Genomic DNA, 18,871 nt, shown 5'->3' with positions numbered 1-18,871 from the left:
ATGAACATTGGCCGTTGTAAGCATATACTATTAATTTTTATACATTAAAAAAAAAACAGCTACCCAAGTTGGCATGCTTAATACAGAGTGACTGAAAAGTCATGGAACCCATATTAAAATATTTCAGTACAATTTGAAAGGATTAATAAACATGCATATTGCTGTGACAATATAACCATCATTCCCAGTTTTGACTGTCTTCTTGTTTTTGTGCTCTTCATGCTCCGGAATGTATGTATATCTGTATGTCACTTATTTCTTAGGAGTTGGGCCTTTGCACCTGTGAGGCTAGGGCACATCTTAGGACTGTATCCCATGTGGACACCTCCAAAAATTCCCCCCATAACTAGTCCAAATTGAGATTTATAATTCAACCCATGGAGCCTTAATATCCAGGCCCTTCCCCAAAATGTTAGCTTCATAGATGCTTGGGCCCTCGTGCTTCAAACCCCAGGCTTTCTGTACTGTGTCTAGCCCACCAGTTTCATAAAGTTTGTTTTGTCAAAATTTAATTTCAGTTTATTAGCTTTAAACCATTTGTTCAAGCTAGGAAAGAAATAATTATGAAAGTATGTAGTCACTTTCAGGATAAGTAATAACACCATATTAATAACTTCAGCAAAAGGGTAGTCTACAGGTTTGGACTGAAGAGTCAACGAATATAGGGAAAGTCAAAACATTGGACCTTCAGGAACTCCATATTTTACAATGCCTCAGTTAGTCCTATATAGGATCTATAGAATATATATAAATTATAATTATTACTCTGCAGGAGGATTTAAGTTGAAAATTTTTAAGCACTGCATATACTTATGAAGGAAACATTTAACATAATTATTTTATAATTTTTTTCTCTGTTTAATATAATATTATAGCAAGATGTCTGCAAATAGGTGTAAAACCATGTATTATATTTACATTGACTTAAATGACTGTATTTTTATTACAACATATTCCTTGCTTAGTAATGTGAAGGAACTATGGAATGTAAATAAAATATATTGTATCCTTTTCTACTGTTTCCATTTTGACTCTCTTGCTACTGTTGAACAGGGCATATACATGGTGCAGCAGAAAAGTAACAAGACTTAAATAGAATAAAAAAAACAATGAATTTGATAACATGTTTATTACCTGTTCCCTCAAAATAGTCACATGGGACCGAATACACTTGCTACAGTGTTCATATAAACTTTGCAAAGACTTGGCAAACTCAGCTATTGTGATGGTATTCAGTTCTGCCTACACCTTCTTCTGAATGTAATCAATCATATCAAATTGGTGACCTTTCAATCTCAAATTCAACCAGAGAAACAGAAAATAAATCAGTTGGAGCAGGTCAGGGAAATGCAGTGGGTGACTGAGCACTGCAAAACCTTCTTTGGCCAGAAATTGTCTTACGTTGATGAGGTGAGTTGTCATACATAAGACGCCAACCAGAATGTTCCAAGTCTGTGATAATTATGGACATTATCAATTTCACCTGCCATCATTAGGAGTGCCAATCGGTGGTCTCTTATCAGTAAATTGCTCACTTTGTCCATTAATTCGGGGCTGGAGGTTGTTTTTGGTCATCCACTGTGAGGTTCATCTTCCGACATTCACATCTTCTCGGAATGATACTCATGCCACGTATTTTTATTTTATTTCAGTCTCATTAATTTCTTGCCATATTGTTTATGATGACTGAGCCCACAGACTGTTTTTGGTCCATATCCTAGATGTGGATGGACTACATCCACATGATCAGACAATCTAAGCCGTCAGGAAAGCAAAGGTACCACCCAGTGTTTCAGAGCCAAGGTGATTTTCTGGGTTTGATCAGTGCTTACAAGTTCCTTGTAGACAGTTCTGCTAGAACAAGTCCATCATATGACTTACTGAAGGAACTGGGGTGGCAATGGGGTGAGGCTCAGCAGTTGGCTTTCACCCATGTTCTGAATATCATTGGAACTGTTTGTGTATTAATGTCCTATACACTAAAACTGATTATGTAGCTCACTTGTATTTCCTCAACCTGCGGAAATGAGTTGGTGCTTTCCCAGAGCACCTTGTGGCCTTCTGCCCCAAGAAATGTTCACAGGTAGACTAGAATTATGCATAACTACATAATGAATCAGCTGCAATCATCATGGCACTAATCATTTTGAGAAATAATGAGAGGGAGGGATTTTGTAATGTGTATTGATAACCAGCCCCTCATGGTCATTTTTGGTCAAAAATCAAATGGACATGTCATTACAGGCTGAATTTAGATACTCTTGGCCAGTTTCAGATATGTGAGATTGTGTATAGGAAGGTAGAGCAAATCATATATACATGGATGCTCTTAGTTGACTACTGTTTCCAAATACCATAGGGGTGGAGTCTTACATTTACCAAGTTCCCACAATAGAATGGGGATCATAAACTGTTGAAGACATAGCCTGGGAGACCCACAGAACAAACTAGTTGCCAAGGCATGGAAGTTCACACTACAAGGGTAACCAGAGGCTTGACCACAATTGGAGCTGGATACCTGTCATCACTGTTTTCAGGATCTCTGCATGGAAAGTAGTTATTTTCTTTGGGAAATACAAGTATTTGTTACAACTGTTCTCTGTTTAGGTGTCTTGTGGTTGCTCTCTGAACTGTATCTTGGAACTAGTCATAAGAAGTCAGAGGAGGGATGTTTCAACTGGTGGCCCAACATAGATATGGTTTAAAATAATTTGTTAACTGGACTTTTCCCATCACCTTTGTTTAAAAGAAAAATCACAACGTTTCAGAAACTGGCTCTGTTTCCGTCTTCAGGCGAGAGAGAAGGTACCTACTCAGTTGGGTTTGTCAGAAAGAACTGGTCTCTATCACTGGTCCAGTGATAGAGACTATGTCTAGGTCTCCCCAGCAGTCTCTTCTCTTCAAGCTTTCTGACCAATACCTGGTGCACACTTCTCGCCCCATCCATGCATGCCACATGCCCTGCCCATCTTCTCATTCTTCTTGACTTAATTAACCTGACAATATTGGGGGAGGAGTACAGATTTTTAAGCTTCTTTTACAACATATTTTCTAAATTAATTGTTTATTTTCCTTTAAACCAGATAGATTTTGGGAAATCTACCTCTAGATAATTGAGAGTCTACTGTAGCTGGATTTTGCTGCTCATTGATAAAATTAATATCATGAAGTCTCACAGAATGGGTTTGATTCTACATTTAACATTTGTTCATGATGGCCAAAATGTTTTATTTTAGACTTGTGTGTCTATAATAAAATATTATACTTCCTGAAATAAATACTATAGTGCTGCAGATTTCAATAAAAAACAATACCTGTCAAGTTTATAGAGGCAAATCTTTTTAAGAAATTTTGATTACAGCTGGTGTGACACTGAGAAAAAACATTTGTTAATTTTCCCTGAAAGTTTGCACAGATACACGTGGGTAATAAGTTTACTAGTATGAAACAAGTATTTTGTCACAATATCTATGAAAGAATATACTTCTAGAATTTGGAAAACAATACTTTAGCTAAAATGTTGTATATTTACTCAAGACTGATACTCATCAGCTTCTAGGGGTACATAGAATGAGAAGTAAATTACGTACCCAACAGTGACATCGAAGATGTTGCTACCAACCGAGGAGGACACAGCCATGTCACCAAAGCCTTTCCTCGCAACAATCACACTTGTAATGAGGTCTGGTATAGAAGTTCCTGCAGCCAGGAATGTTAACCCCATCACCTGCAACATTATTGAGGTTGTCAAGTTTATTGCTGTTGACTGTCGATGAAACAAGTTTCTGCTCCCACTTAATCAGAGGAAGCTCTCTTTCTGAGTTAAATATCATATTTGTTTACAATGATTTAACCCTTTTAACCCTGAAGCCTGTTGAAAATACCCAGGCAAATTTTCACGTATTTACAGTTAAGAATGTAAAAATTTATCACGAAAAGAATTTTACATTCACACATATGAAAAAACGCACACTAATACACTAAATAATGTAGAGTAGAAAAAAAATTATCGCATAAATTCTAATGTTATATTTTACTTACAACAAATTTTGAAATATATACTGAAAAAAATATTTACAAAAAAAATTTCATTTTCAGAAAGTAAAATTATAAATTGTGTTTTGTCTTCCTTCTTCATCACTTATCCTGCAAGAAAGAACATTTATTTCTGCATAATTCGATATGGGTTTGGTGTCTACTGTTATCTGGTCCCGAACTACAACATTTTTTGTAAAATAATGCACACGTACCTTCAATATCGTACATAGTGTCATCAGGTGGGCCTGTAGTTTCTGGAGAAGTCATCATCACTTTCAGTACAATCAGACTCACTTTCCGGAATAATGGCACTATCACTATCTATAGTATCTAAATAATCTAAAAATATCATAAGCACTGTATAAACTTCAACTAAAAACACAATTGCAAGGAAAAACACATATCTTAGCAAAAAATACAGCGAAATCTACACGTGACAACTATAAACACACCACGAGGTCCACATCTGAGCAAAACGAATTTCATTTGTTCACAGAAAATATTTTTTGTTGGAATATAGGAACGATCTGTGAAGGAAAATATAAACTAAAGTATAAACTATCTGATGCAGACGCTACCATCTAGGAGCCTTATATGTAATTGAAACATCAGATTTAGCAGGTAATGACGGATCTGCCGACTGCTTAGCTTAGCAGCAACTGCCCCGGCCGACGGATCGGCCGGCTGAAAAAAAAGGGTCAACCCTCTGAAATTGAAGCTTTCTAAGTAATATATAAGAATTTAGTTCATATCTCAAAGAAAACAACTCTTCACCACTAAAAAGAACTTCTTAATGCTGTTTAAGGAAATAAATGGCGTTTGCAGTAAGAATTACACATTCAACGAAATTTTATTGATTGTTGAAGCAGGTGGAATGTGCAGTTACCAATGAGCTTTCAAAGGTTAACACAAATCTTAGACGCAGACTGTGTTGCTGATGTAAAGGAGTAGTGATTTTGAAATAAAGATGGGGTCAGTAAGGCCTAACAGATATTGGCAATATAAAAGTAAAGTAAAGCATTCCCGCTACACGCCTTGTAGGTTTTTTGGGAGAGTGGTGGTATAGCTCCTACTCATTCTTGATCTTGGCAGTAGATGGGGGTGAGTGCTTTAACCCCGAGAAAGGACGCCACACTTACACATTTTAGAAACATTAAGTTGACAGGAGTGGTTAGTCTTTCATACAGACTTGTTTTATTTCACAACAATGGTCCCGCTGCAGAGATTGTGCAGCATAGAATGAAATGGGAAGAATATAATGAACAGTAAGTAAACTGGAATTTGTAAGGAAGCGATCCCGACATTAGCATCGCTGCCAGATAGGCGGTTACCCGGGCGAGATTCGATACAACTACAGACAAAATATGGCTAACTTCTGGAATGTTGCGCCATGTAGCCTAGAAGTTCACTGACGTTTCTGAGGTGCATGCTGCCTTCATCATCAGGGCGATCTATCCGTCTTATTGTATCCTGATACTGCTCATCTCAGAGTCCTTGATTTCATCACTCTAATAAAATTACGTGAATAGCTTAAACTTCTAAGATCCTCGTTGCGTAATGTTATTTGTCTTTCTTCATTTGTATAAAGTCCCAATATTTTGTGAACAGACGTCACAACAGCTTTGCTAAAAAGTTATAAACCAACATAACGAAATTAATTCTTACATATTTCTGCTTCAAGTGGATCATTGGAGTTTGTACAACTTCTACTGACCTCAGGGGGTATCCGGATAGTTTCAGCCGACACATTGGCCCACCAGACCATCAAATATGAGTAGGCGGCTATCCAGACGATGCTACCAATGAACGTAATGGGGAAGAACTTCTTGCCTGCAACACAATATATTCTGTTAATATCGACAACTTCTGCTTAAAACGTCTCTTTGATAAGTTCATATTTCTACTGAGTAACATCCACAGTACGATATTTCTTAATGATCTGTTGTTAATAACGAATTTTGTTACAGAAACGTGTTTCTGAACCAATAACAAAGTTGCAAGGTTGAATTTTGTACTGTATGCTGATGTTCTGTCACAAAAGCTGTGGGGGAACAGCCCCCTCCCGCCCCTCTATTTCCTTAAGAACGTACTTGAACGGAAAGATCAAACAGAAAGTCTTAAAACCAAGCATCTTTGCTATACTTTTATTTTCCTTTCCAGTAGAGTTTTAATAATAATAATGTCCTTTTTAACAAGTAAATGTTAGGGCAAATTAGTAACATCTGTAAGATGCAACACAAAAGGAAACGAAAAGATTAAGATTGCGTCTTGAGAACAGAGAGTTCGTCTCCGAAGAAAGCGGCTTAGTGGCTCTGACTCTCAGTGTCTGGTTGAGAGACACGATCGCCATTGTCTGGAATTATTACACGGACCATTATATTCACACAGAGTACAATTTTCTGACCCACACGAGGCAGTGCCATGGGCTCAGTATAGCGGATCTTAACTTGTAAACAGCGGGCATCTGGCAGTCCGAATAAATCCACTTCTTGTAACTTTCAGTAAAGTACTTATTTTGAAGACGTTTTAAAACAGAGTGCTGAGGAGAATATTTTGATCAAATAAAATGTGACAAGAAAACGGAAAATAACACATAATGAGGGGGTTCATAGCTTTTATTTTCATCCAGTAATATTACTGCGAACAACTCAAATAGAATAACCTAAAAAATTCTTACAAATTGTGGTCGATAAATCTGAAAAGATGAAAACACATGGAAGATCTGGGTAAGCCTACATATGGAAGGATAATATTAAAATGCATATTATAAGTTAAATGGATGACTGTTTGGATTGAATTCAGCTGGCTCAGGATATGGTCTACAGACAGCCTTCTTTAAACACTGCAGTGAATCGGTTTCATAAAAAACGGAGCATCACTTAACTGAGTAATTATAAATATTTCAAGTAACATCACAGAATCAGTTAAATTTGTGGTGCGAAATCCGTCAAACGCTTTATCTGTCTGTGAAAAGCGAAGGATAATATGTAAAACCACCGTTCTATCCATTTCATTCATAGCTATGTAGCTTATGCAAAAAACATAATTAAATTACTCAAGAATCAAGAAATCGGTCTATGTTATTCTTATCCAAAACTGAACATTTATATAGTAGACAATAATAAGAAGACGGTAAACGTACTTTTTGGTCCTTCAATATCAGTTAACAATTCAGCCCATACACGTATAATTCGACTTAACGAACGTTCGAGATACAAATTTTCTCTACAAGGACTTATGTAAACTTATATATATTTTTCATTTTGCGAGCATTATTTTCGGTACAACGAAAAACCAAAATTCGTCCAAGGGCGGAGGATTACTTCGTAAGAAACGCGAAAGAATACGCTTATATGATAACTACAGTAATTGTTGTACAACACAAACGTTTATTTAACATTTTAATAATGTTTTACAGGGTTAAATAGGTAATAACTACTATCAAAAAGTAATAGAGTTATTATTTTTATTATATTTTTAGTATTCTAACATAGGTGGGGAAAATATTGGGTAATTTTTCTGGGAGTTGGGAACGAGTCAGAATATTTTAAATATGAGTTATAATGGGAATTTAATTTAATTTTACCGTATATACAATTTTAATGGAATTACGTTTGTAAATGGAGGGTTGGGTGTATTTGTATTTTTATTCTGAAGAGGTGAATGAAATGTAACATGGCTTGTGCTGGTTTCAGTTTGTCCTCACTGAATGATGTACAGAGAAGTTTGGTTAATTCCATTGCAGAGAGTGACAGGTGTATGTATTCTGAATATATTATACTCGTCAAATGCTCACAACATGAATAATTGGACTCTCACATACACAAAACCTCACAGCAACTCGAAACACGTAGGCTCTAATGCAGTGATTGTGTTCAGAATGGAAGACGTGTTTACATTATCCTACATCGTAAACCCAGCCCGAGGACGATACACAGCTGAAAGTGCGTCATTTCAGACCCTTGTTTTCGCTACTACCATAAAGCTGCAGATAGATGCAACAGTTTGGTCGCTCTAGCACTTTCCATGCTACGAACGAGATACATCACTTTGAAACACGTCATTATTCTATGTTTGTCTCAGGCGTGTGGCATTATCAGTGAACAGGAGATCTTGTCCTGTAGTGTCTTTCCACTTAAAAGAGAAATTGAATTTGTGATCTGGGGCGTCTCGGTCAGTGACCACTATTGGCTGGACGATTTCATTTCCAGGCGGGGAGGGGGGGGGGGAGATTTGACCCCTCACTACCATGCTCTAGCCGTCTTTGGGGTTCTCCTCGAAATTAAAGCGGCTGGAGCGTGATGCTAACCACGTACCTTCAGAATGTGCCGATGTTAAAAGATTGCAACTATGTGTTATACCCAAACTTCTCCATACATATTCATGGTGTGGTACTTAATTAAGCACAGGGACGACTTTATCTTTTGATCTTACATTAAACTGAACATATTAGTTATCACGAAAGAACATAAAAAAGATTCTGCCTTTAATTCCAGCATGAAAAGGGTTAATTTGCTCATTATAACGTCTCGCTGATGTTAATTAAAAGCACTCCGAATACAGCAAATGTATGGTGCACAGGTCTCATATGGTGGATTCGAATCCCGCTCTGTACATTGACGTACGTCCTCATTTTTCTGCATTATCCTCTCTGAATGGAGACTTCACACGGCCCTTTTCTTTATCCAAGGGCTCCTACAGAATGAAAATGAGATTCATTAAATATAAGTCTCTGCTTTTTTAGGTGCGCAAGCGCGGCCATCTGGAAATAATTTTTAAAAAGCCATCATCAGACAGAGGAACAAAAGAAGACTGTTTATTTATGACTAGGCAGAGATGTACAGAAATATAATATATTTCTATACTTCACACTTTTTTTCGTTACTTTGAAAAACGCCTTCTGAATAATTATAGACCGAAGTTAAATCCGTTGGTAACTTTACTGCAGACTCTTAATACCAAATTTCGTCTCGAACCGTAGAGTGGTTTTTACGCAACGAATGGGTAGACACTACTTTCCAATTAAATGTATGCCTACATTTCATCAAATCTGTGCGAAGAGCACATGATAGGAATTATTTCGTAATTCCTTTGGAAATAACACCTATAAAAAGGCATGCAGATCTTGTGGGAAAAAGCGTTCGGACAATGAAGCGTGGAAGAGACCAGAGACAAATATATATATCCGAAAAAACCTGTCACATCGGAAGATGATAGTACTTGTTGATGACGGTTTACTGGATGATGACGTTGTGTGTACTTGTATGTTGATACCAATGTTTTCCCGACGTCTTCACCGCCAGGAGAATGTTTGCAGCCGTATAATACAAGGTAACAGCAACATTTTATAACGTTGCAACACGAACAGCGAAGGCCAGGGGAGTGAAGACAGCTCAGAACTCGCAGTGCATCGAAACTAGCAACGGTGAACTGTTGCCATAAAGCAGCGCGGTAAGAGGAGGGGGGGGGGGTGCGGAGTTGAGTCCTTTCGTGGCCTTGAAGCATGCAATTTGGTGACGTCAGTGAATATACTTTGACAGTTAAGATTTCATCCAATATCAAATTTCGCATTATATAATAATACGTCGTGCTATGTGAAGTCCCACGAGGCTTTTAGCCACAGTGCATATTGAAATGAAGTAAACTACCTTTACTCTGAGACCAGCGAAGTGCCAAATCAGAGATAACTAACTTGGGAGTTTGTAGAAGCCGGTACATTTTACAACAGCCATGACATGCAAAATGAATTCACTATTGATGAGTGGGTTATAAGTAGGGTTCGGATGTTCATGACATGTAATATTTTTATTGGGGCTTCTATTTTAATTCTAAACTGAAATTAAACACTAATTGGGTTATCCTAATCGCAATTATGCTGTTTTTATTTTGCACATAATGCATATTTAGGCCATTTTTATGTATTTGATCATATTTATAGTAAAATGCATATTTCAGTTATATATTTTGAGGATAAAATTCATATTTTGGTTATATTTTGGGTATAAAATTTTACTTGTAACCACATTTCTCAGACACTAACAGTGAATCCCTATGTGAAATGATGGCGTCTGCCAACTGAACAAGGTGAACAACGAGCAGTTCAAAACTTTCTTGGAGAAATACTTGGTTCAATTAATTCCAGGCGAATCAACACTACGAAAAAACTATGTACCAGCCTGTTATGAAGATGTTCTGAAAAGAATTACGTGTACTGTGGGCGACAATAAGATTTGGGTTTCGATTGAAGAAACAACGGATGTCTTCGCGAATGTCGTTATTAGCACTCTCTTTGCTGACCGTCCTGGTGTCTTATTCCTTCTTGATGCAGTAAACCTCTCCTCTCTCGCTGTAATTTTCGACAACGCCATGAATCGTTTGTGATGTCTCAAGTTACAAGACCATATTGTGCGACAATCCAAGAAGATTTTACTTTGAGACCTTGAAAATGCACATTGTTATATATTGTAATACTGCCAAAAAGGAGAATGAAGAAAGGTATTTAATATTTTGAATTTTATTTATTTATTTGCAATCAATGAATTTGAAATGCATGAAAGGCTCTTTCTTGAAATTTATCTTATTTTTAAAGGAGCGCGTATTCTCAACATCTGATGCTGATCCAAAACGAGGCATTTACAACTTAAAGCGACTGAGGTTTTTGATTAAAATTGCTAGGAAATCAAGTAATGTAATAGTTGTACATGAATATGTAAATAACATGATTGAGATACAAAACGCCTTTTTTAAATTTTAGCGAATATTTTTTCATAACAAATTAGGTCATATTTTACCTCTTTTGGGTCATATTTCGCTATTTTTGGGGGCATATTTGCATGCATATTTCTCGATTTTTAGGTCATGAACATCCGAACCCTAGTTATAAGCATTCCTAAACTCTCTCATGTTTAGTTGGAAGTAAACTATTTCCCAACCACTTCTTCCTTAAAATGAAACCATAGTTTGTACACTTCTTATTCATGGCTTCCCTGACCTGTCGTACTTGGTGGAAAACGTATTTTGAAATGTAGCGTTCCTAAATCGGTGGACTAGTGGTTAGCGTGCTACCTCCTGGATACAAAGTTCGCGGGTTCAAACCCGACCGAGGTCGATGGGTGATAAAAATCCGTAGGACAACTTCGTTCGGAGGGGAATTAAAGCCATGTCATAGATGGCATGTAAAAGAACCTTACGAGCACGAACGAGATGTTTCGTAAGTAAAATTCAGCGGCCATTTCTCACTACTAGATGGCTCTAGCAGACAAATCAGGGCTGAGTAGAAATTGTGCAGAGGCAGTGGGCTTGTCACTCACTACTCACAGATGCACGATTCAAAGACTAGGAAGCCTCCGAAAGGAGGCGGCCTAGTCCCACACTGGGTTGTAGAGCCGAGGAAGAAGAACATTTCTAAAGCACGTTCAACTAGATAGGGTTAAATTGCATTTTGGTAACTGGCTGGCAGATCCGCCTAGTTCTAATGTGTCTTGCAAGCAGTGGGGTGGCTAACCTCTGGGTGTGCGAGTGTCGGGCAGAGTGATCCACAGGGGGAACATAATGGGCGCCACTAAGAGGTACGTGATGCGCTTCCTCGCGGTGTCAGGCCACGAGATGTCCAGTGCATCATTTCTCTCTTCCTCGTCGTCGGGATCCTCCATCTGTAAACAAAATCACAGTCATCGCATTAAAACTGGTACCGCTCTACAGATTTCAAATTCGCGCTTCGAAGCTGCCAGTAGATTACGGTTTAATTATAACATCAAGATTTAAAAGCTAAAGGAGATGTCGCAACAATACATGAACGTATAAAGTGGCCATGACTTTCTTGGATCTTAAGAATGTTTTGCTTCTCTGGCAAACACACGTTGCAACATTTCTAGTGTTTGTTCAGAAAAGTCCTCTACCGTCATTTTTTCACTTCATCCTCATAACCGACACATGAAATTTGTGGAATGAAAGTAACATGTAGCCTAACTAACTAACTACCTCGTAGCAGAACCCGCAGGTCCAACACCGACAACACCGAAGCCCGCCACCGGCCACGATCCTGAGCCAACTGCATCCATTTATAATCCTCACAGCCCACCTCCCTAAGATCCATCTTGATATTATTCTCCCATCTCCTTCTTGGTCTGCAGAGTGGGGTCGTTTTCCAGAAGGATTCCCCACCAAAACTCTGTATGCAGCCCTTTCTTCCCCATGCGTGCTAAATGTCCAGCCTCCTAGATTTCGCTATCCTCGCTATGCTAGGTGACCTGTACAATTCACGCAGCTCCTTATTATGCAATATCCTAAATTTCCCATTTATTTCATCCTTCCTAAGCCCAAATATCTTCCTGTAAATTTAAATATGAATTGTGATTAGACGGACAAAAATCGAATAATTAATTAAATTTCACAATGTGACGCAACTATATCATCTTCTGAGCACTTTGCTTCCAAACACTTGTAATCTACGTTCTTCCTTGAAGGTAAGAGACCAAATTTCACAACCATTCAAGACAACAGGCAAAATTATTATCTTCAGTGTTTTGGGTAATAAGAGAGATAACAGTGTCTGAATTGAATAAAAACAAGCGTTCCCCGAATTTATTCTACTTTTATTTTATCATGAACCTCACTTCTATTTGTTAATGTTGTTCCCAGATACTTAAATTTTGAAACATTTTCAAATGTGTTACTTATAATTACGTTCCGCCGTTATTTCTGATGTTGGTCTCGTTTTTAGCCCATGTATTTAGTTGAATCTACATTTACTTCTAGGTCTACTCGTACATCTTTCGTTACAAATGCTATCGTCAAAGAGAGATTCTCATACTTGACCCGCGAAACCTGTTGACAGAATTATGTTGTTTACTGTAGTCTAGTGAATGTTCCACTAAATCAGATAGTCACCGACATATCCAGATACATTCATCCGTGGCATTCCTGCCAGATTAAGAGGTGCGGATTTAAGCCGAGCGTATTTCTTTTTTAATATTAATTTAAAATTTTCGTAGTTCCCACAGAAGTTTGCGGATTTATATCAAGTGCGTAATGGCATTAAACTAGTCTGTCATTTACGAGGTGCGATCGGAAAGTTTCTAGACTGCGCCTATAAAAACCCGTACACTTATCTCAGGTATTAAATTCATCCATCACCCTCGAAGTAGTTCCCCTGGGAGTGAACACAACGATCCCAGCGCCGCTGCCAAGCCTGGAAGCATCCCAGGAAATCTTTCTTTGTCAGCCTGTCAAGCACCATCTGCGATTCTGCCTGAATCTCTTCTATCGTCTCAAATCTCCTTCCCTTTAGCTGAATTTTCATCTTTGGGAAGAGGAAGAAGTCACACGGAGCTAAATCCGGAGAATAAGGAGGGTGCGGGATGACGGCCATGGTGTTTGAGGCCAAAAACTGCCGAACTTTGAGGGCGGTGTGCGCTGGCGCGTTGTCATGATGCGTCGCATGTGGAGTTCTTCGTTTAGAATCAGCTGACAGGTCCCATAGCCTATCCCAACAATGTCGCACAAGTCGTTGATTGTACGACGTCGATCTTCGTGAATGGCCTGCCGAATCTTCGTAACATTTTCGGGCGTTGTGCTCGAAGATGGTCGTCCAGAACGCTCGTCATCATCGACAGAGGTTCGGCCATTTTTAAAACGTGAATGCCTTACAAAAGTTTGTGCACGACCCATTGCGGACTCCCCAAATGCTTGCTTTAGCATTTCATAGGTTTCCGTAGCCGTTTTGGCGAGTCTTTGGCAAAATTTGATGCACACGCCATTCCGAAATCGCAGGAGGGTCGGTGTAATGCACTACCAAAACGCCCGTAACTAAGAAACAAATGCTAATTCGATGATGCCGGCTGGCACACTGATTCACTATGAATGTAGGCCGCACCCCCTAGCGGCAGAAGCTCGTACTACATCCGGTTCGCCCTCTATTGACACAGTCTTGAAACTTTCCGATCGCAGCTCGTACAGTTCACTAATTTCTTAGTTCAAAACACAAAATGCAGTAATTTTCTCATAACAATAACACAGATATCAACAGATATATTTTCTATTACAAAATATTAATATACACAGAATTAGGAAGAAACTCAATGTGCTTACTCAAAAATAATCACCTATGATTTTATTTTATTCGTAGCTTAGTTATAAAAATGATTGTGAGCAATAAAAAAGGAAAGACATAAAAAGAAGTGGTAGTGGTCTATTTAATTTACTTGCTTGGTGAAAGACCTCAGTTATGATAGCCGGCAAGTTATTTGAGATAATCACATTATTCCTAACTTATTTGTTATAGTTTATAGATGGTCCAATTACACGTACACACTGTGACGCCATATCATACTACATTAGTATATAAAGAAATAAATTAAAATTAGTTGCTGTAAGCTTAAACCAAATAAATCCGTCACTGGGTTTAGGTTATAACTTTTTAGAACACCCTGTTAGTGCTATGTTCAATTTTACAGCCTCCTGTTTCTCTTCTTGGTTGCGAGTTCGATTTCGAAGTTAGGCACGTATTTTGGTAATGTAATCCAATATTTCGAACCAGTTGAATGCCAGAAATGACTGAAGTCAGGGGATTTCAGAATTGTGGAAATAGCTGAAATGATCTACACACAATTTTTCATCCATTAACCTACGATATTCAGCAGCACACTATCATAAAATTCCCCAGGCTCCCTGAATACCAATAAATGCAATATAGTGAAACTAGTTTGAACCCCCGATGACAAATGTTGCCTTCATAGTAATGCGGGCTGCTGCATTTCACTCTGAACTGTTAATTTCAAAGACTATTCTTATTTTTCTTGCTGTTCATTACCTCAACACGGAATATGAAGAATCCAAAGTCGACCTGCGAGTCGTTCTACACACGTTACTTTCGATCTTGAATCTCTCAGGTGACTTTGATATTTATTTATTCTTGACACAAATCTATTATTTATTGATACAAATCTATTGTTGCGAAGAAATTAATTTTTCTTTATATTTCGGAGAGGCATATTAAGTGTACGAAAACATTTAAAATAAAAATTACTTATTATGAAACGTATTTTATATGATGGATCTTTTTCTAATAAGCTGACAGACAAACTTCCATCTGAGCTTTACGTTAAGCAGGTTTTAACGTAAACTTCTATGGGGAAATATATCGCAGATACACTTGAAATACCACAAATGATATGTCTACAGCAACATAAATATTATATTTATGTATTCTCGGTTAATTCTCCAGACTCTCAGATCATACATCGTTGAATGATTAATAAATAATGAACAGTAAATTATATCGAGGAAACGGCCGTGGCCTGTTTTACATTATCCTGACAAGCAAGGCTCATTCGCGACGTTCGGTGTTCTCTCTTATGTTAAATGTATTCATGGAAAGGCTGGTGCTACATGTTATGCAAGAAGAACTGAGATGCTGTAGCACTTGAATATCGCTTACAAAAGAGCGTCCAACTTAAGAAAGAAAAGGTCTCGGAAATAAAGTATTCCACTTTGATGTGCTGTCTCTTAACCCAACTTATTTATTTATGAAACGGAATATGAATCTTGACCGCCAGCGACGGCTGGGTGCATACATAACCTCTCATAACTGGTCAATCGGTTTCTGTCACAGGTCTTCGGGAATGACACTCTAGTGTACTGTACTGGACAAAATCCAATTGTAATTCTAAGTTCTGCGATATTTTATGAGCATGTAGACGTAGTGCCGACATGCTCTCCTCAACTGCAATTTCTGTTTCAAGATATTTGACACAATTAACTATTGGACTTGAGTAAAGTCCAAATACAAGGGTGCTGTGATTTACAAATAAACCATTTAGAGATTAAAATTGTATAAAGATTTCCGTCTTCTGGGTTGTTGCGCTGGTCGATGTTAACCAACGTTTCAGAGGTCATGCTGCCTCTGTCATCAGGGCTCAGGAAATCTTCATACTCACCGCTGTGAAAACCTCAAATCTTACATAAAATTGTATAATTTCCGTTTTCTGTTGCAGGCACGAGACACACTGCTCACAACTACCACATTCAAAACCTGTAGAATCAACATGCACACCTGACTACCGTATACTAAGTGATATTTGCTTAGATTAACTCAGAAAATCAAGGTCTTTCTCTCTCTCCCTTCAAGGCTGTTTGTGAGGCAATGCTGCCTTTCTGGTCAAACCCTCATGCAAATGTCTTAACATTTATGAGACGAAGATTCAATTTCTAAAGATGGCTGTCTTCTGGGTTATTACGCCGTGCAGTCTCGTAGAAGTTTACCGAAGTTTCAGAGGTCCTTGTTGCAGCAAAAGTCGCTAAACTTCTACCAGACTACACGGCGTAATAGCCCAGAAGACAGCCATCTTCAGACTCACCACCGTGAAAGTCTCAAATCCTACATCCAGTTATATATTGTTCTCGTAATTAGTATTTTAAGCAGGGCTCAAAAAACCTATTCGTCTTCTCGTCCGTGACGAACGAAAAATCTTCTAATTAACTTCATTAATATTCTGTCTCGCTTTCTTTTTTTATTTCTACGTGTCTAACAGGAAATTTATACCTGGCGTCGGAATCGGGGCATTTCTTAAGCGACAGTGATGTGTCTGAACGTCGGGATATAGCAAAAAAGATCAGAACGGAATACAATTCTCTGACTGTTTTTATTCAACCCCGCCTGATTAATACGTCTTTCCACTTTAACTGCAGTACCACGTGGAAGATGTTATATCCACCACTCCACTGTACCGACACGAGTTGTAATCAGTTATTCGCACCAAACAATTTATTAATGGCGTTTATTCATTGTGAAGAAAATTTATGGTGAGTAGCATTTTTGTATGATTCGTGATCTGATCAAAAATTTGTTTACGTCTTATTGTGTATTGAAGGGGGCAGACCGTATTAATAATTTTACAAAAGGATGAGAGAACTGGAGCCGATATCCCATGAAAATCAGATATTGATGATAATCATTGGTTGAATTGTGTGTTGTAGTGGGAGGTATTGTTCTGGATAAAAAGGTAACGTTGTCCCTATGTTTAATTAAGCACCAAGGCCTCAAGACATATGAAGGAGTAAAGGATAGGGCTACGCATTCTTAACCAAAGAACTGTATGACGTGAGCGGTCACCTACACGTTCCGGCCGCTTTACCATCAGAGGAACAGTTGGGCCACGCATTTCCTATTATTTCGTTGCAGAAATTTCATAGAATGAGACTATTCTGTCTCTTACTATATTAACTGCTAAAGTGTGGCTTATCGTATCGCAAGACAGCATTCAATCAGCCGTCCACCAATGGAAAAGATGAATTCAAGCCGTAATCGAGTAAAATAGTGGCCCATTTAACATAGATTCCGATAAAATGTGAACGAATTATAAATAAAACATCGATTTTAACTTTCAAGACAGAAAATGCTTTTCTGTGTAACGAATCAATGAAACTGAATAAATCATTCCGCACAACTTGTATAAATGAGTTTGTTTAAACCCGTAGAAATGTTAGAAACGTTTATTTTTACAATGCAAATAACGCCATTTTTACCCCATCCGGTACATACGAAGTCACACTTGGTAGAAAGTTCTTCTTTTGATGTTAAATGCACCTATAGATTAAGTAAGAAAAAGCCTCTCATCGAATGGAATTCGCTTAAGGAATTCAGTGATGGAGGAAGAAACCTGCCCAGAAACGCCAGCACTACTTTGCAGTGTTTAGTTACTATTTCTACCACCCGTAAAGGAATGCGCTGCCATAGATCATCAGACAAGGATCTCATACCTTTTGAATATTCAGAGAAAGTATGATTGATTGTGTTTCAAAGTTTAGAATACTTAAGTGATTTGTTCTCGTAATTCGAGGAAGATTTTGTTCTGAACCCAATTCAGCATGAATGATTAATTGACCATGTCAGACTTTGAAAAGGGAACTCAGCGTGTCAAGGCTAGACTTGAGCAAGAGAAAAGCATTAACTTACAACTTTCGATATGCCGAAAAGCAGTTTAACGTTATCTTTTGTGTAACCGCCAATAAGCCGGTTCGTTATATGGCTTTAAATTTGTGTGTCAATGGCCTGGTATAGTCAAGTTAATGTTTTTCTTTTTTGCACGTAGTAGGGCGTTACTAAGCAGGCATTAGTAATACGAATTTGTTTCTCGCTCGAATAACTGCATTGTGTTTTCGTCTTTATTCCTGGTAAACTGTATATCTGGCCTACACATTTCTTTCGCTTCTTACACTTTATTTTGGTAAGTCACGATCACGGCTAATTCCCTGCTGTTGACACTGAAATTTTCATAGGACTTACTCAGGACTTGTGCAGACGACCTGCATAGGACTTACTCAGGACTTGTGCTCGGTGATAAAGACTTGTTTTATCAGATGACCTCCACAGATGAAAGATGGACAAGTCTGGTCTTTACTGAGATCCGACTCATTTATCTATTCTGTGTAACTTAGTGACCCGTTCATTTAACGCGTTTAATCCGTTAACTTCATGTCAGTGGGTTTATGTCTGACCGGTGTTTTTCTGTAATTGTAAGTTAGGTCGTTTTAAATTCATCACTATCATTATATTTTTACTACATATCACACTTTTTGTACATGGCGAATGGACGTGCAGAAATATTTAGCTGAAATAAGGAATATTTTACTTTTAAATTGAAAGATTAACATCCAATAAAGTTGTAAACAATTAATAATAGGTGTATTGATAGTACGTTTTTCTAGTAACTTTGTTTTTAATGATTATGTTTCTGTATTAATATCTTCTAAGTCTGGAATACTGCTAACACTATCAGCGAGCTACCGTCTATTAAGAAACGCCACGAAATATCTGGACAAAGAAAATTTAGGA

The 18,871-nt window shown here is 37.9% G+C and overlaps 1 protein-coding gene across 3 annotated transcripts in view; it reads right to left on the bottom strand.

The window, feature by feature from the left end:
• Nckx30C (solute carrier family 24 member Nckx30C) overlaps positions 1–18,871 on the bottom strand; it is a 211,015-nt gene that overhangs the window by 16,583 nt on the left and 175,561 nt on the right. For all 3 annotated transcript variants that reach the window (XM_087343600.1, XM_022060173.2, XM_087343601.1), the window contains 3 exons: positions 11,543–11,690; positions 5,753–5,868; positions 3,591–3,727 (listed from right to left, as the gene is read on the bottom strand). In XM_087343600.1, coding sequence (XP_087199726.1) covers positions 3,591–3,727; positions 5,753–5,868; positions 11,543–11,690 — 401 coding nt within the window. The remainder of the gene's footprint in view (positions 1–3,590; positions 3,728–5,752; positions 5,869–11,542; positions 11,691–18,871) is intronic.

Source organism: Zootermopsis nevadensis, unplaced genomic scaffold (genome assembly GCF_977971745.1).
Source record: "Zootermopsis nevadensis isolate Lab colony 2312 unplaced genomic scaffold, Znev_1.0 Znev_ptg000006l, whole genome shotgun sequence".
In the NCBI taxonomy this organism is placed as follows: domain Eukaryota; kingdom Metazoa; phylum Arthropoda; class Insecta; order Blattodea; family Termopsidae; genus Zootermopsis; species Zootermopsis nevadensis.
The sequence above is the reverse complement of the archived record's forward strand: the minus strand, read 5'-3'. Positions and strand labels throughout refer to the sequence as shown.